Here is a 21,995-nt window from a genome sequence, read left to right on the forward strand (position 1 = left end):
TGCGCCCGTATTGTCTTCGGATTCTGAAAAGACTTCAATACACACTCCACAGCGGCGTTCCTATGTCAACTATCCAGCACACCATAATCAGCCAGCACTTTCTACATTGAATACGGGTCCTGTTCTACGAAACCAGGATCCGCTTTCTGGACTTGAAGCTAAATCAAAGCTTATCCCGCAGCAGCGTCCTCAGGTTAATAATGGCCAAGCACGCCTAGAGAGGCAACCGTTCAGACCACCAGTATCTCTAAGGCAGGCGCCGATCTATAAGACTTGGAATGAGGCAGGTAGCCTTTACCGAAGCGGAGATGCTTCCACTAGCTCCGAGCATTCGGGGGGGCTGAGGAAGGTTCCTGATGGTGAGAAGGAGCCACGCATCTACCGTTCTCCATACCCACCAACCATCTCGAACGAAAATCTGAGTAAGCTAGATGATCTAAACATGGGACTTGACGGCACTGTTGACTCTACAGATCGTCGGCAGCCTCTGTTTCTCACACTCCCCGACAGCCAAGAGAGCACATCTTCGATGCCAGCCATGCAACCAGTCCCTTCCCTCGTCATCGCAGACAGGCAAGACCAACCAGCATCAGCATCAGCCAAAGATATTCCACAACTCTCCTACTCTTCCGGCTACAACCCAATTAACGTCTCTCCAACGCCATCAGCATTCACAGCAGAGTCTACCGTCCCGCAATACATGCTTCCCGCATTCGTCCCCACCGTCTACATATCTCCATACCAGTCACAACACTCAATCTCAAACCCCCGATCCCGCCCCTCCCTCCGCGGCGGCGTCACCCGCACCGAGATCCGCAATGCGGCCGCACGCGTAGGGCAGCTAGTCTACGACAGCGAGCGCGACTTCGTCCAACAGTACCGCCGCATGAGCACTCCCGCCGCCGCTCGCGCTCCCATCACGCCCCCAAGGACCTCCGTCACGTTCTTACCCCCAAACTCTATGTCTCCGCCTCCCCTGCATGCTCTACAGCGTACACTCAGCTGTACGCCGTCGCCAATCGCCAGCCTCCCTATCCGCTTACACACGCCTTCGTTCTCCTCAGCCACCAGAGGGGCCCCGTCTCGCAGTGTCTTAGCCGAGCCAACCCGAAAGCAAAAGTACGACGACATCGTCGCCCGACTCCAGAAGCAGCGCGAGACAGACCGCTGGCTCGCGGGCGAGAAACGCCGCGCCGAGGACGCGAAGCGCAAACTCTCCGCCGAGCTCAAGAAGAAGCGCGCTGCCCTAAGCGCCGCCAAGGAGTCTCTAACCATGCGCGACCAAGAGCCCGCGGGCCAAACCCAACCCCCCGAAGATGTCGACGCGGAGGACACCGGGCCCTGGTCCCGCGAGCAACTGGACGCCCACCTCGCCGCGCAGCTCAAGGAGTCGGAGCAGTCGTGGGTGAAGACGGCCGCGGCGCGCCGCATAGGGGAGGGCGATCTGGAGGCGTTCCGGCGGGCGTACAAGAAGCACGGATATACGTTCTGCTATTGTGGGTTTGATAAAGACGGACAGTCGATGGTGCAGTGCGCGAACCCGGAGTGCGCGGTGGGGCTCTACCATGCGGATTGCCTGCATGCGGCGGAGCGGAAGGCGGTGGAGAGGCAGGAGGAGTGGAATAGCGCGCTGGCGCTGCAACAGCGCCAGCGGCTGCAGGAAGAGCGCGAGGATAGGGGGGAGTTGGACGAGGCGAAGCATATAGTGGAGAGTAGGACGTGGATGTGTCGGACGTGTGTGATGGAGACGGCGCAGGCGGCGAGGGGGATGCGGGAGGAGTTGGCTGTGAGAGAGCAGCATGAGAGGGAGCTATGCGAGGCGAGGGCGAGGGAGGCGAGGGAGGAAAGAAGGAGGCTGTGGGGGGAAAAGGTGAGGGGCATGCATCAGATTATGGAGGATATGCAGGCGGAAGAGAGTGTGCAGGATGAGGATGGTTTCGTCATGGAGGATGGCCCCGTCATGGAGGAGGGCTCCTGATGCGTGTGCTAGAACAGTACTGCTGGGAGTTCAGGAGGGGTCGGGGTTTTGGAGATGGAGGCGAGGTTGTGATGGATGGGGGGAATACCTTCGATGTACTATTAGGGACTAGGAAGGATGGGGGTGGTTGGGTAGTCTTGGAATTGGTACGAGTTGTGTTAATGAGACTTGGTAATTTCCATGAATGAAGTGGCTTGAGAGAATTCACAGGCACATCTATTCCAGGCATTATTAGTGGTTCCTTGGAATGCTTTCACCGCTTGGAGAAGATGCGTTTGACGTTCGGGAGAGTGTGAATCAGCATTGTTGGCTACGTAAATCTGCCGCCAGCGCTCGTCTCTGCTACCCAAATCAGGCCATTAACTGGCCTCGACGTACTCGAGGTTAAAAACGCTAGTAAGTAGCATGACTAAAGAAAAAAGGTCAGTATGTTGGCACCTCAAGTGAAGCAGAGCCATATTGAGGAAAGAATTGGTCGCAGTACGAAAAGAGACCTGCGCTACTTCCGCGTCCGTAAGTGATACCGAAGCGGCTAATCAGTCAACGACGCCAAAAGTCGCTCGATATGGTCGTGGTTCTCGCCCCAGAAACAACGAAGCTCGACCGGCAGCTGATCCAGCGTGAAAGTGTCATAGATGGATCGGCATAGGCCCCAGCAGTCCTTCAACTCTTTCCCAGCCTCCGTCACAGCAGCTTTATTCTCGCGCGTTTCCGGTGTCGTCTGTAGCTTGTGGAGAGCAGCTTCGGTCTTCGGTAGGATGTATTTAACGGGCAATAAGCCGGGAAGCTTCCTGTCCAGCGCCACTTTCATGAGTATCCGCGGCGACCGTCGCTCTTCCAAAACATTATCGATGCCCCAAAGGAAGCCATTAGGAGGATGTCGCTGTGCGAAATTACGGCCATGATGGTCAAGCTGCTCCAAGTCAGCGCCATGGTCTATCAGGAGGCCGATCATCAATACGATGTCTAGGAGTGCAGGCCTACGGCCGTGGTAGTGGATGGCGCGGACGTTTGGGTCGGCTCCGAGCTCTAGGAGCTTGCAGATGACCTGGAATTGGCGGCCGAAAGAAAGGTTTGGGTTCTCCACAAGATGGATGAGGGGGCGGGTATAGCTTCGTCGAGACATCGGCTCGTGCCCGTTGACATCAGCTCCAGCCTCTATCAACATTGTGACGAGGTCTAGATCCACCCCAGCTGCAGCGAGTGCGAGTGGTAGAGATGCCCTATGAGGCGTTCCATCGGAGTGGCATCTGATCCAAAGCCGGTCCATGTCAGCGCCCGCATCTAGAAGTATGCGGACGATGATATTATCATTGCTATGATCTATGCGGATCCTCCGCCGGAGTTCAAGCACACGGTGAAGAAGTGGCGGAGCGTTCCGAGTGTATGAATTGACGTCCGCACGACATTGCAGAAGCAATTGGAATACGCGGGTATCATACATAGCCCGAAGATACAAGTCGTCACCGATCGGATTGTCACCGCGTAGTGACAGGAGCATATCGATCAACTTCACTATCTTGGAGCCGCACAAATAGGTTGGATTACTACCGCAATTAACTTCCTTTAGGATTTTTTGCAGGAGCTTGATCGCATCTTTGGGGGTAAGCAGTCCGAGCTCACTCCCTTTGACGACAAGCAGCGAAGTAATGTCGACGTGGAGATCGATGATGATGCGACGGCAAGGGACGCAATAACAGAGACGGCTCTAATTTTTAATGAAAGCTCGGAAGATGTCCTAGGTGCCAGTCGATGGATCGATTCCCGTGATGTTTTGGTCTAGGAAGTATCGGACGAGTTCCATATTAGATTGAGAGATAGCTGTCTTCAAGTCCTTCGGGCTCGCGCGCTTCAGCAGGTCGTCTTCCAGTAGGCTTCGGTACCGCGAGCTTGCACTAGAGAGTCTGCTCAGCGACTTGGTATCGAGGTACTTCGCGGTTTCCAAAACTAGCTCGTTCGGCAGTGAGGAGAAGGGCATGGCTGGGTATGGTGATAGGGCTGCCTGTTGATGAATATGTACCCACCCGGCTGGTGAGTGAATGGAGATTCGGAGAGATAAATGCGGCTCGGTGTTGAGAGTAGTAGTGGTGGTGGTGGCAAGAGAAAACTTGTTGATGGTACGAAGAAAGAAAAGAGGCCGTGGGAAGTCAGGGCTTTATGCAGCTTCTAGCACGTTGCTTTCACTTTCACCGACAGCTGACCGCGCGTATTAGCCTTGGAAGTGAATACAGTCACATTCTCATGAATAACAGAGTGACCTGGCCCTGGTCCACCTAAGCAGAAATCAGCCAAAAACAAAGCTACGTACGAGTTAGTCTTTGAAGTAGAGCGTTCGTGCAGTCCTTCAGGGGTCAATTAGCTTCGGTTGAATCAGTCTATACACTTCTTACGTACCCAGCAGACGACGGAGGAACGAGCCCATGGTGGCACTTTTCGGCTCATAAACCAACGGTCTCAAGCGCTACAGAGGTCAGATGGAGAACAGGAGTCAATTTGGTTGCTCATCCTCTTTAACTTTGAGGACTATCTCACGATAGTTTTTCTTGACTGAAATGTTGCCTATGGCGTTGATACGGAAAGCATGGGATCCATATCGCAGGAACTCACTATAGGTAGGGCGCGAGAACTAAAATGAAACCAATTGTAGAGTACGTACTTGTAAGATGAACTCCGTCTGTACACCTTTACCTCCTCCCCATCCCACTTCACCGTAATATGCTTCCCCTAGATGCTCAGCGTACCATACCGAATGCTCGCCTCGATATAGCAGCGCGTGACCTCCGCAAACTCCTCCGGCGAGTACTGCAACTGCTTCTTCTTCCAGCCGGCGGGCATCTTGAACAGCTTGTGGAAGATGGCCGGGTCGGTGACAGTGGCCTCGTAGCTGAATTTCGCGCTTTTGGTCTTGCAGGAGGGCTTCCACTGGGGTCTGTGTTAGTATAGAGGTAGGAAGGCGGAGGCTCGGCGGGTAACGGTTGGGACCGGTGTTAGGTAGTATTACAAGTACTATCTAGGGAAAGATTGGGGGAGGGGTGTGCCGTACCTTCATCTAGCTCTTGATCCCGCGCATCATCATATCCCTAGTCTTCGAGGTCCTGGCGGCTAGTTCCTCGGGCGTGAGGCCAGGTGGTGAGGCATGGACTGGCGTCTCATTGGCAGTGCTAGCGATGTGGCATTGGAGCTTCAGAATGTGGGAGATGAGCTCTTGCTTGTCCATCTCCTCCAACGCGTCTTCGGTGATGTCCAAACCCAGACGGGCGCGTTTTGAGGGTTTCGCGGGTACGGTGGAAGAGCTGGGGGCGGAGCGTTTGGGCGGCATCGTTATGCCGGATTGGAGTATTTTCTGGGTTGAACGGATGATGTTAACGGGTTGAGGGTTGGGGTTGAGGTGGAAAGAAAGTGGGAGATGTCGCGTTCGAGCCTGGGAGCTAAATCGCGTCGTCAGGTGACTTAAACCATGATTTTGTGCGACTATTTGAGAGCTGGGCTGTCGCGCTATGACACGCAGTAGCTGTACTTACAGAGCAAACGGACAACCAGTCTGTCTCATTACTTTTCCACGAGCTCTTAATACTGTCAGGGCTGCTCTAGTGCGCTGCAGTCACTCAGGAGAAGAGGTAATCCATTCGACCTGAATGATCTTTGGACATTCATCCTAGCCGCCTTTACTCCTATTGCCTCTACAACTCCAACCTCCACTCGCAGCCCTCATACCCATCTCGCCTTGTAATTTTCATATCCACGTCCCTTACCGGCTTCATCGGCGTAAACGGGATCTTCATATCATCCTTGAGAGGACACTGAATCAGTCCGCCATTCTCACTCTCAATCTCCCAGCCCAGCAATACCAATGCCGTGAATCCAATGATCTCCGACAACGCGAAGTGCCTACCGGGACAAATCACGCTCCCACCACCAAAAGCACGGAAGGCAGCGCTGGGCACAGACGGAGGAAGTGGGAGTGCATATGTAGCTCCAGACTCGTCCCGTCCGAGAAACCGGTCAGGCTTGAACTCGGCGGCGTCAGGACCCCAGATCGAGGTGTCGGAATGTATTACGCCACTTGCCATTTGCACGACGCTGCCTTTGCGGAGGCGGTACTCAAGTATAGATACATCCTCGCGGACATAACGGACTGAGGTTAGCGCGATGATGCCACGGAGGGTCTCGCGGAAGCAGGAAACGAGCAAGGGTGCACATTCTTTCAGTTTCGAGATACTAAGTGTGCGGACCTCTCCTTGTTCGCCGTTGGTAATGGTGACAGCAGCTCCACACTGCTCGCGCAGTGTTTGGAGTAGTTTGGGCCGACTGAAGATGTTCGCAAGGAGCCAGAATGTAGTCGGAACGGCGTTGCCCATGATGGCGAAGAGGAGGATAAGCTCCGAGCGCGCGGTCGAGGCGATAGAAAGGCCGTTGCGAAAGTTGAGGGCAAACCGCTGGCGGATAAGAGGGGAAGCCGTGTTGTAGCGCTCATGGCGGGCGTAGTCTTCCAGTGCGGCGACCATTTTGTTGCGAGCGGTGTTGGCGGTGGGCGCAGTGAGGGAGGGCACAATGTCGGCGATGAATTGCTTGATGCTGTCTTCGAACGTCCACCAGACTTTGTCAAGGCCGGGATTGAGAACGAAGGGGTTTTCCGGGCCGTAGACTAGAGATTAGGGTTCAGTCAGCGGAGGGTTCGTAACAAAGGGCAGGTGGAACAAATTCGAAGCCCTTCGGTATACAACATCAAGTGCTACGTTTGTAGCACATCTGAGATTTTAGTAACGGGAAGAGTTGCAGGCTACGTACAAGCATATGCGTTGGAAGTAGTAAACACATGCTTCGTAAAGTCCATCAAACGGGTGAGCTTCGCCGGCTTTCCACAATCCAAAGTGTCCGGCCTGGCTCGCGGAGTTGGAATGTAGCTATTCATAGCATCGGCAATGGCATCAAGCTGGATAGCGCTCATGGAGTTCAGAGTAGGCCCCGGTCCTAGCATGGAAGAGACCATGTCGTGCGACTCATTCATCAAGCCATGGTCGCCGGAATCACGATCCACATTCTCCCAGATGACTGACATGGCGGTCTTGTCGAAGCCAACCATACGCTCCGTGACTGAGAGAATGGCGCCATAGAAGGAGAGTGATTTATTGGCACGCTGGACCACGGCGGCGATTTGGGGGGATGCGACGATGACGGTGCGGCTGGTGAGAGTGAGGAGGGTGTAGATGGGGTACTTGGCTTCCTTGCTGTATCGCAGATTAGCGGTGATCCGGGGAATTCAAAGCCTTCGGTAATGGGCGATTAACCTGGAGTGAGGTGCTTTATAGTTGGCAATTAGGAAGGATGGGAGTAGCTGGTTGACTTGGGGTCGGTAGAGAGACAATGAAATGGGCGATAATACGAACTTGACGATATCGTAGTATTTGGCACCGTAGCGGAACATCCCAATCAGGTGACCAACGAAAGGGAGATATGGGTGCGGGATCAGAGGCGGTTCTCTAGGGTCGGCACGTGCTTTGAGGAAGTACTCGAGTCGCGAGAAGAGGAGGAGCAGCGGATAGATGCCGATTGCCCATGGAATAGGCTGGTCCTTGAAGTTTCGCCACAAGAGGAATGCAAGCAGGCCAAGAGCGTGCGTCTGCCATCCCATTATATCGACTTGCCTCCATTTCGGAGACGGAGAGTTGAAGCCGGCCATGGAGAGAAGAGAACAGCGCATTGGTGTGATTAAGAGGTATTGAGCACCTCGGAACGCAGTGAAACGGTCCTTTTTACCCAGAGCTTCTACATAGATGAACAAAAAGGAAGCAGAGTGGAAGTGGTTGTAGTGTGGAGGAATCGCGTCGCGGAAGCGAAAGCGAGGTTTAAAGTAGAATAAGGCTGGGCGGGGCAACGTCACCTCAGGTGCACACAAGGAACAGCCTCGTCAATGAAAAGTAGACGGCCATCAGTACATGATGCCTCGTCATGGAAATCCCTACACTCGTTTACCGCTGCGCGAGGAGCTTCATAGCATTTTCAGCCTTCCGAATGAGAGAGATGCTCAGTAGTGTACGCGGATTGAAAGTGGATCCACTGCCCCCGGTTTCTATTAGTACTTTGGAATCCCACAAACAGTGGGAGGGAAGAGTACAGATATCTATGGCAAGGCACTGTATATGATCAGGCCGTTTCTCCGCATACACTGGTTCAGAGCTCCATAGAGTGTCTCAATGCAGTATCCATACAGTGACAAGTCATAAGTCTGTGCACACGCGTTTACCACTGCCTAGGGTGCCCCCATGGAATTTCAAAATCCTAGGCGCGATGTCAAGTTTCGAGTAGTGCAAATTATACTGCCTCTTGACCAAGTGGCTGCTTACTAGCCGCGCTGCACCTCGCAGTGAGCAAGATTGAAGTCGAGCAGTGATAAATCCATGTGCCCAGACGTATGGCCTAGTACTGTATCAATGTCCTGGGAGTTCCAGTTGGGCAAATATTGTAGGACGATTGAAAAGTTCTTCAATTCCGCAGTGTCGGAATCAACTGCAATAGGCCCTTCTCGCTCCTATAAGAATGGTGAACGAGTACCCGGTATCCTCTCATCTAAAGGAATCAACGCTAACCGCTAGGAAGTAATGTACAAACGAGACTCAACTCGACCGTCTCGCTTCAGCTCTCAGAACTATGCACAAAAGCAATTTCCTTATGCCCGAGGCTATTCTTCATGCCATTCGTAGCCTAACTGCTATTCTGGCACTCCACCATCCGAGCTGGTATCCAATGTATCCAATGTGATTGTAGCCGGCTCTATGCGATTTACAGCTCTTTCTTCAAGAAATGCTCTGGGGCGTGGCTGGTCTCAAAGTCGACGTGCACATAGGCACGCTCCACGTTCGGCAGGCTCTCGAGCTTGATCTGGAGCTCTTCGGCGACGTCGTGCGTGTGGCGGAGGGTATCGTTGGGGTCCATGACAATGTCGACTTCGACGATGAGGCGGGGACCGCTGTGGTAGGCGCGGACGGTGTCGATCTGCTTGACCTCGGGGGAGTGGGTCATAGCTATAAGGCAATGTTAGCCACGTATGCTTTGACAGTCTAGAAATGTGGGAACTTACAGATATATGTGATAAGCTGCAACATGTGCGTGTCAGCCGTGACGCCGATCAGCAACTGGAACTCGGAGTACGCTGTCCTGAGCCAAAGGAAGATGATCAAGACAGACAGCAGAATAGCGCCCATAGGATCGATCCACCATCTCAGCTTGGCGCCTCCGACGGAGGTCAAGATACCGAAGCCGTTGATGAACAAGTCGTTTCGGTGATCCTCCCATAGAATGCGGATTTGAGAGTACTTGTTCCGCAGCGCCCAGCAGTAGAGGAACAGGGCAAACTTCGTGCAAAAGGCTACAGCAACCGCGATAATGGACGGGATATGTAGTTTCTTGGTATCCTGGCCAGAATTATACGTCACAAGCTCGCGGATGGATTCGACGATGATGATGGCAGAGACGGCGCACATGAGGAAGCAGAAGAAGATGTTCCCCGCCGTCTCAATGCGCGCTTTGCCGGAGGGAAATCTCCTGCCATCGACCCTCTTGACAGCGCGGTTGCACAAAATCAGGGTAATGTTGCTCATTGGGTCGAAGACCGAGTCGACCATGGTTGTGAACAGCGAAAGCGACCCAGACGACGCCGCACCATACAGCTGCAGGCCCGCAAGAATGACGTTCGCGATGAAGCTTCCCTGGACCGCAATCTTGAACTGCAGGTGGTCGGCGCCCTCTTCCTCCTTCGCTAGTCTTCTATGGTCTTCAACCGGCTTCAGCAGATCCGAGATATTCTCATTCTGGGCCTCGTAGAATTTGGCGATCTTGCGTGCCCTGTACGCGTTCTTGTTTGTTTTCAAGGGCCCAAAGCCGTCTCGCTTCCGCGATGAGTTCGCCCGTATCTGTGCCATCTCGTCGGGCGTCTTGATCTTGGACGCCAGTTGGTACGGGTCCGTGTCTTCGTCATAGGTGGGGATCGATTGCAACTCGATGTCGGTCTCGTTGCGGTGCCCATGGCGAGCGAATGGCTCATCTATCTTGTCAGAATCGATGGCTGTGGATTTCCCGGACTTGATAACGGTTATGGCATCGGAAGAAGACGGGTGGAGGCTGGCCTCGCTCGGGCGAGGGCTCTCTTGCCGGAAGCCGTTGTTGAAGGGCAAGGGTCGCATCGAAATAGCGCGGTGCAAGTCGGGTTCGGAGCTCATGTTGGCGGCTGAGTATATCCGTGAATATAGGGATGTAAATTGAGGGCAGGGCTCCTCTGCTTTTGAGGGAGTGATTCTACACTTGCGCTGTTTGGGATAGCAGAGTGGCTGAAGATGTGGCGAGGCAGCTTTTGATCCTGGGCCCACGTCGCGGCTCCTTTTTGCTCTACTCCACCACGAGGCTGAGTTTAGGCACCTGATAGGTAGGGTAGTTAGGTAGTGCCGTAAAATACAGCGTGTGCCTGATTTCTGGACGAGGCCAAAAATGAACTGTGCCTAACATTCATATGCTCGTTCAGGTTCTATTTCGCAGCCTTAACATTAACAAGGTCAGTTTTACATCACGTCTTCACTGTCCACAACGATTGGAGATACTGTCAAAAGCTGTGAATATAGCAGCTAGTCAGTCTGATTTAAGCTGTAGCAAATTTTACATTTACATGAGTCCAGATATTTGCTGCACTGCTTACGAGATCTTCAGTATGCTAAGTACATGAAATGCTAGTGGTCTCGACATACCAAGGTCCAGGGCCCAAGCGATCCGCTCCTTAGGGAGTAAGCTTACAGCAACACGGTGATACGTTCTGCTGAACCTGAATGAGCGGATATATATATTTCCAAAGCAGAACTCGATCTACTTTTAAACGCTTTTAATTGGCCGCTCTTCTAAACGACATATGACTCGAGGGTCCGCCCACGCGACTGTATCCAGGGGCTTTCAGCCACCAGTCTTTCTCTATACTTCCTACAAGCTCGCTTCCAATGCTCCCCTTACAAGACTCGCAGCAAGAGGATAGAATTGACGACGTGATTCCACGGGTGGACTTCGACTACCAGCTCCAGCAGCCCTGTTTCCACCAATGTCTCTGGCGCGACGACCTGGAGCCACTCTCAGCAATGTAGCATCAGACGTCTAAAGTTGAGCTCACGTACCGGATACAACAACGCTCTCAGCGAGTGCGCACTCCTCACACACAGTAGTGCCCCTTTCCGCATCCGTCTTGCTACCCCACCCAATATCACCGCCTTCCCCTCCGCAGACATTCCGACCAACGCAGCCACATAGACAACGTCGAAGTCCCATAACTTGCCGCAATCGGCCGCCTCCTCGTGCGCAAACGTCATCTTCCCGTACCCGTGCCTCTTCGCCAGCTCTTCTGACAGGGCAATAGCACCCGCATCTCTATCGACGTTGTGGATCCTAGCGTGTGGAAAGCGGTCGGCCACGCAGAACGAAGTCAGCGGCAGTGGTCCCGAGCCGATGAAAGCGATGTGTTTTGGCGCATGATTTGTGACAGCGGTAATAGTGCTGCACTCGAGATTGCAGAGGTCGACGTAGTTGGAGTAGTAGGGGAAGCAGCGCAGCGGCTTAGGCTCTGGTACGTATGGGGGTAAGTATTTGTATAGACACCGACACACTTCTTCTTCGTCGACCGCCCGCCGGTAGGTATTAGCTAAGGGGGTCTGGCAAACCTAATTTCTCGTCGAAGCGAAGCATTCGCTTGGCCCAATGCCGCTCTAGGGCACCTTCGGCGGAAGAGCAGAGCTGGCGGATGTGTGGAGCGTCAGAGATGAGGGAGGAGAGTACGCTAGAGGCGACGGTGGGGTGGTAAGGCCGGATGCAGATAGATACGAGCTCGCTGAACAGCGAGTTGACTTCATCTCGGGGATTGAGGTCTCGGAGAAGGGAAATCTTGTTGTAGATAGCGGTGATTGCAGTTGTAATCGCGGCAGCATCTTCTGCGTGGCTGTTTCCTTTGAGGCCCGGCATCGTACGGTGTAGTGGAGTGAATTGAGGAGAGGGACACACGGATGCAACGACTTGAGATAGAAAAAAGTGACAACACAGAAACAGGCTCTAGGGCTGTAGGGGGATCCCACTTCGGCAAGTGTGAGCACCTTGATATCACGGCCACGTGACTGTTGATCTTTTCGGCGTGAATGATTCCTCAGCGAGCCCTTTGTAGCTAGGGAAGGCGATGGAGTGAAGGGAATGAATTTCCTAGGACTTTGTGTATCGGAAACTAGCCTTATCTTGTTGAACGTTGCCACTTGATTGCGGGAAAGAATGATGGTAGCCGCTATGCTACGGTCCGCACAACTCTACAGTCTTGGAAGGCCGAGGATTAGAGTCTGAAGATGTATGGGCGAGAAGATATGGAAGCCTCAAGACGGCATGTGAGAATGTCACAGACTCGCGCAGCCGATCTTAGGCATGCTGACTGAATCTACTTACCTTTGCGCACAAGGCATTTTGCTTGCTGCTCGGCTCCTAGAGCTGCACACTTATTTAGCTGAAGAATTTTCGCGGTCTCTTGTGAGATGAACGGGTGTTATTGACATGGCAGAGGCTTTTAAGCGATGACCTAATCCAGATGATGTGATCTGGTGCGATGGAGCAGCCGTATATATCGAGGATAGAGTGATCCATGTGACCATATCTCAACAAGCCTCTACAAAGGTAGCAATTGAGCTGGAATAATCAGACTTGTCAGCTCTGACTCTTGGTATTGAGTAAAGTCCATGTGAAATGGGAAATCACTTCGCTTGACCTAGATCGTGAAGTTCCGGTGACCTAGATCACACCCGCCAGTACTTCCTTGTCCGACCTCACGTGCTGCCGGTCTGAGCTTGGCGACTGAGGTAAATGCCACCAAACTCTCACATACGCTGAACAAATATACGAATATCAAAAGGATGTGAAATTTTAAACAACTCTGGCTTCTGCTGCTGCTCTCTTGATGGAGGCGTTGATGGAAACGGAATACACTACGAGCGCACGAAATAGCTACGTACTGCCATTCAGACCATGCGTAGTCAGAAAACAAACGCCAAAGTATGCCGCCCCTATGCCAATGTGCTTGAATGTAAAAAAGGAAACACGCACGCGCCGTCGAACCCGCACATCCGTTATCGCCTCGGCAGCGCCGACTCCGCCGCTCTCGACGCCGCATCTCTGATGCTCCCCACAGCCGCCGAAGCCGGAGTCTGCGCGCCTCCGCTCATGAGCTGCGGTGGTGCGGGTGTAGGAGCACGGCTGGGTGCCGCGCTGGGCGCTTGGCTACGGTTGTGCGCCATGTGCGCGCGGACCAGATGCCCCGCGCAGAGCGCGGCGTTGAGCGACAGTTCGCCAGCGAGGACAGCGGCAGCGATGACGCGGGCGAGGAGGCGGGAGTTATCGCCCGGGTTAGTGGGGTGGGCGCCGCGGACGCCGAGGAGGTCCAGCATGGCGGATTGGGGCTCGAGGATTGTGCCGCCGCCAAGGGTGCCGACTTCGATTGAGGGCATGGAGACGGAGATTTGGAGATTGCCTTTGAGACTGCTTTGCTGTTAGCATCATGTGGATGGGGATGGGTCAGGCGGGCAGGCAGGTTTACTTCTTCATGATTGTGATGCAGTTGGCACTCTCCATAACCTGAGCCGGGTCTTGGCCAGTTGCAAGGAACATGGCAGCCACAATGTTTGCGGCGTGCGCGTTGAAGCCTCCAATGCTGCCGGCCATAGCACTGCCGATGAGATTCTTGTTGATGTTGAGCTCGACGAGCTCGTCGACGCCGCATTTCAAGACGCTTTTCACAATATGACCAGGGATGATAGCTTCAGCGACAACGCCCTTGCCGCGACCATCGATCCAATTGATCGCAGCCGCCTTCTTATCAGTGCAGTAGTTTCCGGAAACCGTGATGATGTTCATGTCTTCAAAGCCCTCGGTAGCCATGACGCCCAATGCATGTTCAACACCCTTCGAGATCATGTTCATGCCCATAGCATCGCCGGTCGTCGTCTTGAATCGAATGTAGAGGTTGTTACCGGCAAGAGCAGTCTTCATAGTTTGAAGTCGAGCGAAACGACTGGTGGAGTTGAAGGCATTCTTCATCACGCGTTGCCCTTCTTCAGAATCCAACCACAGTTTAGCGGCGCCAGCTCGAGCCAGCGTCTCGAAACAAACACAAGGTCCGCGGGTCATGCCATCGCCAGTTATCACAGTGACGGCTCCACCACCAGAGTTGATGGCCTTGGCGCCTCTGCTGGTACTCGCGACTAAAACACCTTCGGTTGTAGCCATGGGTAAGAAGTAGTTCTGTCCGTCAACCATCATTGGTCCAGCGACACCAACAGGAAGGGGTAGATAGCCAATGACATTTTCGCAGCAAGCTCCATGAACAAGATCGTAATTGTAGTTCTCGTAGGGGAGTTTGGACCTTTCCAGGAGCGTCGAGGTCTCCCTAGTGGCATGCGTCCGAGAAACGACAGCGCGTCGGATTTTGACAGCTCTTGTCTTATCGCCAAGTGTCTTCTCTAACGCGTATCCTGGTATCTTACCCTTGATAGACAGCTCCACCAACTCAGCATCCGTGATGAGATGTACCTTCTTTTCTTTCAAGAGAGCCTCGGTGACTTCTATTGGGCGCTTGTTTTGCTGTTCCTTTTCACTGAAGGGGCTGGGCTCGGGTATGGGCTGGAACACAGGCGCTGGTATTGGTATTGGCTGCGGTTGGACTATTTCCGCAAGGGGCGCGACCTCAGGAGCAAAGTATCCATTTTGTGGTGTTTGAGGTTGTGGTGAAGGCCTTGGAGAAGCCAGGGAAGTAGACACGTTAGGCGGAGCACCTTCTTGAATTTCTTCTGCCATCGGTGGATCCAAAGGAGTATGGGGATCTTTGATGGTCCAACGAGCCGCGTTAAAGAGGTAACCGTTGAGCACCAAGCTCATAACCAGTGCCGCGATAATCCATTTACTTAGAACTGGATCCTCCAAGCTTTTAAGCAGCCCATCGACAACGCGGCCGCCCATAGTCGTGGAGAGATGGTCTTTACTGTCACTACCAAACTCTCCTGGAGAGGCGTAATGTACGGAAGGAAACTGCAATTCGTATTTGATTGGTGCCACGACGGTGACAGCTGTGGAAATTCCGCTGGCCTGCGCAGAGGCAAAGATAGAGTCTAGACCGCTTCCTGCAACTTTGAATGGGTCCATCGGCGGTGGTGCAACGACACTGGAGAATCTGGACATCTTGGCGGCAGCAGGGTGTCTGCTCGCGCGAAACGGCAGAGTGCAGACGTTCAGGACATTGACAAGAATGAATCCAGTGACCATCAACACCTTGAATTTCGGAATGCTGTTGTCGCGTACTTTCTTTCCGAAGACAGTGTGTTCACCCGACTTGTTTACTCGTCCAGAGTCATTTCGGGGCCAGTCATTGCTAGCTGCGACACTCTCCGCGACAGATCGGTTGACGCCATCGTCTTCAAGAGCCCTCCTGAGATTGACATGCCGCTTGATGCGGTTGATCTCCAACTTGATGCTGAGGATAGATGTGAAGAAAGTGAAGAGTAGAACGCCGTCGAAAACGAGGATCCAGGCAGCGAGGAAGCAGAACTGTCGTAGTCCACCTTGCACACCTGATAGTGAACCAGCGACAAGGATGAGAATCTCAATACAGTAGTCCCTGACTATTTCAAAGCCATGCTCCTTGACAGCAGCTTGAACGGCGTTTTGAATGGTAATAGGCTCATTGTTACCTCCTTCGGTGTTTTGGCTACGCCGGGCATCAATTGACGCAGAGAGAACGGCCTTGGTGAGAATGATGGGTTTCTCAAACCCAATAGTGACGACTAAGAAGGGCAGCCCCTCTGATAGAAGGACCATATTGATTGGGACGCCAAGACGAAGGGTCACGAGGAGTGCGAAGAGGAACGCAAATGCAGATTGGAACAGAACTGTCGCAGCAAGCCAGAAATTCGACCCAAGGCGCCTCATGGAGAGGAATAGGGAGACGAAAGTCAGGTGCATGGACAGGTATCCCATGACCATGATCACGATGTCTAGTGTCTCCGCATTCTAGTCGGGCGAATTAGCGTGCTTCCGTGGTTCGCCTTTGCAGTATACATACCTTCAACAAGTCTACAAACGAGGTCCACGAGTCTCGCGTCCAGTTGCGAAGCCCTCCCGAGCCTGAGCCGCTCCTTGCAGCCTTCATAATCCACTTCTTGGCTTCAACAGTGCCCTCGTGATCCGAGTCCTGGGATTCAGCGATATCCTCAGCAGGGGGAATCTCTTGCATAGCCGCTAGGAACTCAGGGGCCTCTGATAGCGATATCGAAAAGGCCAGTGAAGTGTCAGGGGAAATATTGGAAAACGAGCTCGTCGAGCTTGGGAGGAGTTTGGCAGAGGAGTTGTTTGGGATAACGCTCTGGGCCAAAGGAGCGGTTTGCGCAGAATTGAAAGCGGGGAGATCGGGGAAAACAAGGGTCAGAAGTGCGAGTTCCCGAGTAGTCTGCGGAGTGTGTATTAGCTAATGTCTGCTCGTGGTGTTGAAAGCACCCACCTTCTCGAGCTTCGACGAGCTGCCTGTTTCCTCAACCTGCCATTGCCAGTCGGTGTCTTCTCCTACTCGCAGCCTCTTGCTGCCCACCATCAACGTATTGAAGTCCACCTTGCCGCTCGTCGAGCTAATGACGGGGCTGCGGTCGAACAGGCCATGGTCCAGAACTCCGATGTAGGTGGTGCTTGCAAGAAGGGCGACAAAGACGATTGTATGTATAGGATGAGTGCAGGCGCGTTTCGATATAGACAATAGCACTGGAGACAGATGGCGGTCATACCAGCTGGGGCTAGTCTTCTTCTGAGCACTATCACCCCCCCGCCATCGCGTGGGCATAAAGGAGGCTCCTAACATGGTGTCTGTTTCTCCAGCGTGAAGAAGCTACTGTGCAGCTGCTTTTGGTGAATTGCGGGATTTAGAGAGAGGACGGTCACGCCAGACTTCGGGTGGCTGCGAGCGAGGTATTTACAGGATCCGGGGAGGTGGATGGAGTCGACGGCGATGCAGGTGCGGATATGCGTGGTACTGAAGTCCGGCGAATTGGAGCGCGCGCCACGAGGAGAGGCACGACGGCGTCGCTGATGCTGCAGCAGTATGGCGGGGGAGAACGGCGGTTGTGGGAGGTGCCCAGGCGAAGGCGGCGGTGGAGGGCGAGGAGGTGCTTTCTACGGCTGCTCAGAGGTTGCGGACTGGACTTCAGTGACAAGCACCTGCAGGGACCGTGCATCTCCAATTTTTAGGACCGGGTTTACGCATCAGTGCCAAGCGCCTCACCGCCCGCGCCTTTGTCTGGCCTGCGGTGCGTTTGCCGGCTTGTATCAGATGGACAACATGTTACAAAGGCGCTGGCGGCTTAGTATTGTTCGCTCGGTGTTGATTGTCTCTCTACTGCTCCGTGGCCGGCCGGCTCCTGAGCACGGCAGCAGGATTCTCGTCGAATTGACCAAGAAGAGGGTCCACCACCGACCAATCATGCTGCCGTGCCTATCCCAATAACGTCCCGCTTCCTGCACGCCGCTAACGCCCCCGCGGAGCAAAAGTTGGAACCCAGCGTTTGCTCTCCCAGGGTTCGTTGGGGTTCAGTTTCATCAAACACTACTGTCATCAAACCCAGAGTGGCAAAGGGACCACAGAGAGCAACCGTGCCTCGCTGGTAAGTGGTGTCATACAAAATAAGTTCGCGGGAAGATTCGCCACGGCTGCAAGGGACGCGTACGACGGTGGCGGAGTGAATGTGCGGGGCTCCACGTGGCTGAGATAAGCACATATCGATACCTATCCAGTGAATTGGAGGATGCTTCAGGTCCCTGCATCAGTTTCAAGAGTATTTCTTCTGTGCATTTGATGACTGTTAATGTGATCCAGGCTTGGAAGGGACTTCCTTCTGTTCGAATTCTAGAACTTTATCTGATTTAGCATGCCTTTATTCTATGCGCCACGCAAAATGCTTGATCGATGCCTATCCGTTTGCCAGTGCTTGCGTCAGTTCCGCAGCCAGTTAGAACCCCTCATTTATGCTATCTTTGCAGACATTGGGATGTCCCCGTTCGTAATCTCCTTGATGAAGGCTTCGTCAGGCCGATAGAGCATGACATGGAAATGCTCGACAGCATGGACTGACTTCAGCGATCTCCAGTTCGAGAACCAAATTAGCTGCAACCATGTCAAAACGGAGTTGAAACGAAGAGATAACGAGGAGCGGGGTACGGACGTGATCTGGGTTGATGCGCGAAGCAAAAGTCTTCCGCACATAGTCATCTATTTCCTTCGATACCTCCGGCGTGATTCGACCCGTGACCGCGTCTTCCTCGAGCTCAAACTTGGTCCATATAACAAGGTGGGCGATGTCCTCGTCGATGCCGTATGGCCAGTCGTTGTAAAGGATCTTGATGTCCTCTGCGCGCAATCACTTCCGTCAGCCCGCCCCTCGCTACACACAGCCATCACCAAGAACCGCACCTGGATATTCAAACGGCGCGCCCTTTGGCTTCAGATCTTTCCATTGCAGCCGCTCGTTCACGATGAAATTCATGATGGACCCATACTCCTTGGCGAGCCCGAACGTGAACTGCCTGTACTTGCGCAAGTCAGAAGGCACGCGGTGGAATCTATCAACTCGTCCGCTCTCTGGCGACAGCGTTAGAAAGAAGAAGATTTCAGGCGATGCGTGTATCTGAGCCTGTACCGACGATTTCCTTGACCTGAGGCCAGGCCAGGCGTGCGTAGTCCGAGTCCGGCGTGCCGATGATGCGTCGGTCTTTGTCGCCCAGGTCACGCAGAAAGTCAGGGCACTCGGCCGGCCACTGATCCTGTGGCACGTTGACCAGCCAGAAGGGGAGCGCGGGGCTGGCGCTCTCTGGCATCGTGCTGTTTCGAAACGGGCGAGGTACCCAGTTATATGGAGGGGTGTAACCGTGGCAAGAATAGGTGGCGTTGGCAGCTAGAAGTGCGGTTAATTGCTGACGATCAATTGACTGGATTGGTATCTGTGGATCAATATTGATATGGGCGACATCGCATGTGGCGCCTTCATGGTGATAAGGCCAGCAAACAGACCTCAGGAAGAACATTTGCATTCACACGATTCTGAATTGACAGTGAATGAGAAGAGATGAAACAGCGTCCTCGCCTTTTCCTATTTCAAACAGCCTCGCCCACAGGAGTCTCCCTGCACGACCACCAAAGCTCAAACAGCGCCAGAGAATAAGTTTCCGCGCCGCACAAACATATTGGCGCAATCTCGGGCTCTCAGCCACTCGATGCGCCCTGCCCGGAGTCGCCTCCCTCTTGGTGTTGCTCTGCCGTGGCTTTGCACAGGGGCAACCCGCAGCCCCCGCCGCCGCATCGCTCGAAAGGGGCTGCGATTGGCGCCGCTTCTAAGATTGATTGGCGGCCAGGTCTTCCACAGACACCGAGGACTGCCTCTTCCTCAGGGCTCCCTCTCTGCCTCTCTATATTGGCTAGATGAACCCTTAGATTGAGTGCCTCCTGGCGCACAGCGATAACCAGTCTGCCGGCGCCTGATAGGGAGGTACTTGTAGCACTTGTAGCACTTGTAGGTCGAGACGGCCTGCGATCAGCTGTACTCTTTCCTTCTCCTAACTACACTTCCTTCGCCTCTCTCTCGTCAATCCTTCAATCCTTTCGCAAGTCGAAGAATGCGCTTTGAATAGCCGCTCCCCACGCTCTTTACGTCCAGCTCGCACCTGTCACTCGTTTCCCGACATCTTCGACTCTCATTCCAGTCGCTTTGCGCAATCACACGCCCACGTCCAGCACATCTATTCCAGGATCAAATCAATCAACCGCCCCAAACAACCTCACGTCCCATTGACATCGCTCGGATTACCTGCATTTCGAGTTCACATCTCGCGCCAGCAACTCTACTCACGGCGGACGCGACCACAATCAATCCTCTCCCGATCGCGACTCCTAACCAGGCGCAATCAACCGCCGCGGATTTCAATACATTCCTCACCTCCTCTGGAGCTCCCCCTGTGACACCACTCGACGTAGCAACCACACCCCGCATTCCCAGCCGTCGCCTGCACCTTTCCCTGGAATATCAATCCACAGGGCTATAAACCACAATCTCCACCCCGCGCGCCAACCAACATCTTCTTCATCCACGAAAGGACCCACCCTCACCCAACTCCTCTCCACTCCTCACGAAACCCCACAATGGCCGTCGTCCGCGACCCCGCCTTCTGGCGCCGCTTCAGCATGGCTGTGCATCTCGACGAGGAAGCGCAGAACCCGCAGGGAGCGGGGCCGGAGCTGAAGCACTCGTACGTCCATGCCCCTTCCTAACCCCTCTTGCCCACTTCCCACCCCTTCCCCAAACCCTCTCCTTCACGGATTCATACCTGGCGCGCGCTGACTCTCGTAACCAGCGACTCCTGGCTCGCGCGCCAGAACCTAAAGTCCTCGCGCCGCACCTTCATCTGCTGGATCTTCTGGCTCGTCTTCGCGGCGCTGGTCGCGGGCATCGTCATCGTCGTGCTGTTCCTGAAGGCCAAGGCCATCATACACTAAGCCCGTGCTTCTGTTCACGAAAGCTCGTTTGAACGATTAATGGGTAATGGACTGGAACTGGGCTGGGCTGGACTGGGTTGGGCTGAGGCGTGGCTTGGGGAAATTGGACGTGCGGACGATGGGTGTGGACCAAAGGAGAGGGGAGGGGGGATCTGGTATTGTGGACAACTGTGAGGCCAACTGTGAGGCCTGGAGTTTGACTGTTTGGAGCTTGTCCTTGTTTTTTTTTGGATGGAGTAAGGTGGAAAGGAAAAATGGGGATGATACCAATGAGAATTATATATGTTAGACATCGAATTCGAGAATCTAGAAAACCGATGGCGAGGCTTTACGAGTTTACCGCATGTTCAAAAGTATGCTGACTCCAGTTACGCAATGGTAGAGAGGTGTATGCAGAGCCAATTCCTGCACCTAGTGCATCTGATTCAAGTCCTAGTATACAAATTGGGATATCGTTGTCCTGATTTTCCCGCCCAACGCCATGCTCATGCATTATGTAATCACACCTCCATCTCAGTATCCTCCTTGATATTGAGCGCCTTCATACGAGCGTCAATTGGATAATCCCTAAGAGCCACCCCTCATTAGCAACAAGTAGCCCAACTCAAGCAGCAAAAAGCAAAAAGTCGGCCCGTGGTGTCGCAAGTGATACAATTACCGCCTAGCATTCGCAGCGCCGGGGCTCGGGCTCCTCGACTCGCTGCGCGGATCTCGGCCACGTTCCTTCAGCCACTTGCGAGTCTCCATGTCCAACTCGCGCTCCAGCTCCGGGGTTGGTTCCTTGCGATGGATGAAGTTGCAGAAGCCGCCGCGGACGCAGCCCTCGCCGCTGTTGAGGCGGCAGCACGCCTCGCGGAAGTCGGTGACCGGCGACAGCTCGCAGTAGATGGGGCGGCCGCCGTACCAGCGCGAGTTGAGAGCGTCGCAGGCCGTCTGCGCGTCTTCCTCGTACTTGAAGCGTGCGTAGACGTTGCCGATGAGATCTGAGGTAACGTTCGTGTTAGCCTGTGCTCATGAAACTCGAGGAGGGGAGGACTCACGGTCGTTGTTGTTGTCGCACACGACAACTTCCTCGATCAGGCCGTACTTGATCATCTCGCACCAGAAATCCTCGTAGAAGTTGTCGAAGTGGATCTGCAGCTGCGCGGCGCTCATCTTGCTCTTGGGATCGTAGGCTGGATTCTGGTACATGTTGGGGAGGAGGATGGTCTGCGAGTACGAGGGTTTGACGTGCTTGCGCGAGCAGCGGTCACCGTGGCGACATGCGCCGATCTTGTAGTAGAAGCTACAATTGACCTGGGGGTGGGGTGTTAGTTGGTATTTTGAGACTGAGAGTTGAGCGCCGTACCTTGTCCTGCTCAGTTCCGAAGATGGAAGCGAGATAGTTAGCCATAATGACGGTCTCTAGAGTAGATGGGTGGTGAAGGGTGAGGTCGTCGT

General features: G+C 53.9%; 12 protein-coding genes across 12 annotated transcripts; 2 read left to right on the forward strand and 10 right to left on the reverse strand.

Moving 5' to 3' along the window:
- Positions 1-398: 398 nt before the first annotated feature.
- BDZ99DRAFT_457635 (uncharacterized protein) lies at positions 399-2,144 on the forward strand. The gene is made up of 2 exons (XM_033718729.1): positions 399-422; positions 474-2,144. Exon 2 carries the CDS (start codon positions 530-532, stop codon positions 1,976-1,978), a length of 1,449 nt encoding a protein of 482 aa, XP_033582620.1. The 5' UTR covers positions 399-422; positions 474-529; the 3' UTR covers positions 1,979-2,144.
- A 294-nt stretch (positions 2,145-2,438) lies between these two features.
- BDZ99DRAFT_120386 (uncharacterized protein) lies at positions 2,439-3,597 on the reverse strand. The gene has a single exon (XM_033712514.1). It carries the CDS (start codon positions 3,477-3,479, stop codon positions 2,511-2,513), a length of 969 nt encoding a protein of 322 aa, XP_033582621.1. The 5' UTR covers positions 3,480-3,597; the 3' UTR covers positions 2,439-2,510.
- An 89-nt stretch (positions 3,598-3,686) lies between these two features.
- On the reverse strand, positions 3,687-4,020 carry BDZ99DRAFT_457637 (uncharacterized protein). The gene has a single exon (XM_033718730.1). The coding sequence runs from the start codon at positions 3,954-3,956 to the stop codon at positions 3,717-3,719; it is 240 nt and encodes a 79-aa protein (XP_033582622.1). The 5' UTR covers positions 3,957-4,020; the 3' UTR covers positions 3,687-3,716.
- A 682-nt stretch (positions 4,021-4,702) lies between these two features.
- On the reverse strand, positions 4,703-5,297 carry BDZ99DRAFT_514314 (uncharacterized protein; the record flags this gene model as incomplete). The annotated part of the gene is made up of 2 exons (XM_033724857.1): positions 4,703-4,900; positions 5,121-5,297. The coding sequence occupies 2 exons, from the start codon at positions 5,295-5,297 to the stop codon at positions 4,703-4,705; spliced, it is 375 nt and encodes a 124-aa protein (XP_033582623.1).
- A 180-nt stretch (positions 5,298-5,477) lies between these two features.
- Positions 5,478-8,027, reverse strand: BDZ99DRAFT_120421 (cytochrome P450). Its single transcript, XM_033712515.1, has 3 exons — positions 7,366-8,027; positions 6,767-7,206; positions 5,478-6,623 (listed from the first exon to the last, which is right to left on the reverse strand). The coding sequence occupies exons 1-3, from the start codon at positions 7,677-7,679 to the stop codon at positions 5,659-5,661; spliced, it is 1,719 nt and encodes a 572-aa protein (XP_033582624.1). The 5' UTR covers positions 7,680-8,027; the 3' UTR covers positions 5,478-5,658.
- A 731-nt stretch (positions 8,028-8,758) lies between these two features.
- Positions 8,759-10,194, reverse strand: BDZ99DRAFT_376817 (uncharacterized protein; the record flags this gene model as incomplete). Its single annotated transcript, XM_033715044.1, has 2 exons — positions 8,759-9,000; positions 9,057-10,194. 2 exons carry the CDS (start codon positions 10,192-10,194, stop codon positions 8,759-8,761), a joined length of 1,380 nt encoding a protein of 459 aa, XP_033582625.1.
- Positions 10,195-10,611: 417 nt separating this feature from the next.
- BDZ99DRAFT_457642 (Nicotianamine synthase) lies at positions 10,612-12,021 on the reverse strand. The gene is made up of 3 exons (XM_033718731.1): positions 11,668-12,021; positions 11,128-11,570; positions 10,612-11,073 (listed from the first exon to the last, which is right to left on the reverse strand). The coding sequence occupies exons 1-3, from the start codon at positions 11,963-11,965 to the stop codon at positions 10,966-10,968; spliced, it is 849 nt and encodes a 282-aa protein (XP_033582626.1). The 5' UTR covers positions 11,966-12,021; the 3' UTR covers positions 10,612-10,965.
- Positions 12,022-13,104: 1,083 nt separating this feature from the next.
- Positions 13,105-16,856, reverse strand: BDZ99DRAFT_484581 (3-hydroxy-3-methylglutaryl-coenzyme A reductase; the record flags this gene model as incomplete). The annotated part of the gene is made up of 4 exons (XM_033722652.1): positions 13,105-13,513; positions 13,572-16,036; positions 16,089-16,472; positions 16,524-16,856. The coding sequence occupies 4 exons, from the start codon at positions 16,854-16,856 to the stop codon at positions 13,105-13,107; spliced, it is 3,591 nt and encodes a 1,196-aa protein (XP_033582627.1).
- Positions 16,857-17,699: 843 nt separating this feature from the next.
- Positions 17,700-18,766, reverse strand: BDZ99DRAFT_457644 (uncharacterized protein; the record flags this gene model as incomplete). The annotated part of the gene is made up of 3 exons (XM_033718732.1): positions 18,480-18,766; positions 18,232-18,416; positions 17,700-18,173 (listed from the first exon to the last, which is right to left on the reverse strand). Coding segments are annotated over exons 1-3 (394 nt in total), but the record flags the coding sequence as incomplete, so codon positions are not given.
- On the reverse strand, positions 18,307-18,972 carry BDZ99DRAFT_457645 (uncharacterized protein). The gene has a single exon (XM_033718733.1). It carries the CDS (start codon positions 18,881-18,883, stop codon positions 18,677-18,679), a length of 207 nt encoding a protein of 68 aa, XP_033582629.1. The 5' UTR covers positions 18,884-18,972; the 3' UTR covers positions 18,307-18,676.
- A 1,229-nt stretch (positions 18,973-20,201) lies between these two features.
- On the forward strand, positions 20,202-20,555 carry BDZ99DRAFT_514320 (uncharacterized protein; the record flags this gene model as incomplete). Its single annotated transcript, XM_033724858.1, has 2 exons — positions 20,202-20,308; positions 20,414-20,555. 2 exons carry the CDS (start codon positions 20,202-20,204, stop codon positions 20,553-20,555), a joined length of 249 nt encoding a protein of 82 aa, XP_033582630.1.
- A 654-nt stretch (positions 20,556-21,209) lies between these two features.
- BDZ99DRAFT_376716 (RNA-binding domain-containing protein) lies at positions 21,210-21,948 on the reverse strand (the record flags this gene model as incomplete). The annotated part of the gene is made up of 3 exons (XM_033715040.1): positions 21,210-21,538; positions 21,596-21,851; positions 21,904-21,948. 3 exons carry the CDS (start codon positions 21,946-21,948, stop codon positions 21,210-21,212), a joined length of 630 nt encoding a protein of 209 aa, XP_033582631.1.
- Between the last annotated feature and the right edge of the window lie 47 nt (positions 21,949-21,995).

This window comes from Mytilinidion resinicola (assembly GCF_010093595.1).
Source record: "Mytilinidion resinicola strain CBS 304.34 unplaced genomic scaffold BDZ99scaffold_2, whole genome shotgun sequence".
In the NCBI taxonomy this organism is placed as follows: Eukaryota; Fungi; Ascomycota; class Dothideomycetes; order Mytilinidiales; family Mytilinidiaceae; genus Mytilinidion; species Mytilinidion resinicola.

Bases quoted from the DNA above. Each gene is read 5' to 3' on its own strand.
- BDZ99DRAFT_120386 (XM_033712514.1), bottom strand. From the start codon at position 3,479: ATGCTCCTGTCACTACGCGGTGACAATCCGATCGGTGACGACTTGTAT.
- BDZ99DRAFT_457645 (XM_033718733.1), bottom strand. From the start codon at position 18,883: ATGCCAGAGAGCGCCAGCCCCGCGCTCCCCTTCTGGCTGGTCAACGTG.
- BDZ99DRAFT_457642 (XM_033718731.1), bottom strand. From the start codon at position 11,965: ATGCCGGGCCTCAAAGGAAACAGCCACGCAGAAGATGCTGCCGCGATT. The intron at 11,571-11,667 runs GTTTGCCAGACC...CATACGTACCAG, and splicing joins TCGCTTCGACGAGAAATTAG to AGCCTAAGCCGCTGCGCTGC. The intron at 11,074-11,127 runs GTACGTGAGCTC...GAGTGGCTCCAG, and splicing joins TGAGAGCGTTGTTGTATCCG to GTCGTCGCGCCAGAGACATT.
- BDZ99DRAFT_457635 (XM_033718729.1), top strand. From the start codon at position 530: ATGCCAGCCATGCAACCAGTCCCTTCCCTCGTCATCGCAGACAGGCAA.
- BDZ99DRAFT_120421 (XM_033712515.1), bottom strand. From the start codon at position 7,679: ATGCGCTGTTCTCTTCTCTCCATGGCCGGCTTCAACTCTCCGTCTCCG. The intron at 7,207-7,365 runs GTTCGTATTATC...TCTGCGATACAG, and splicing joins AAATACTACGATATCGTCAA to CAAGGAAGCCAAGTACCCCA. The intron at 6,624-6,766 runs GTACGTAGCCTG...CCTAATCTCTAG, and splicing joins TACTTCCAACGCATATGCTT to TCTACGGCCCGGAAAACCCC.
- BDZ99DRAFT_457637 (XM_033718730.1), bottom strand. From the start codon at position 3,956: ATGCCCTTCTCCTCACTGCCGAACGAGCTAGTTTTGGAAACCGCGAAG.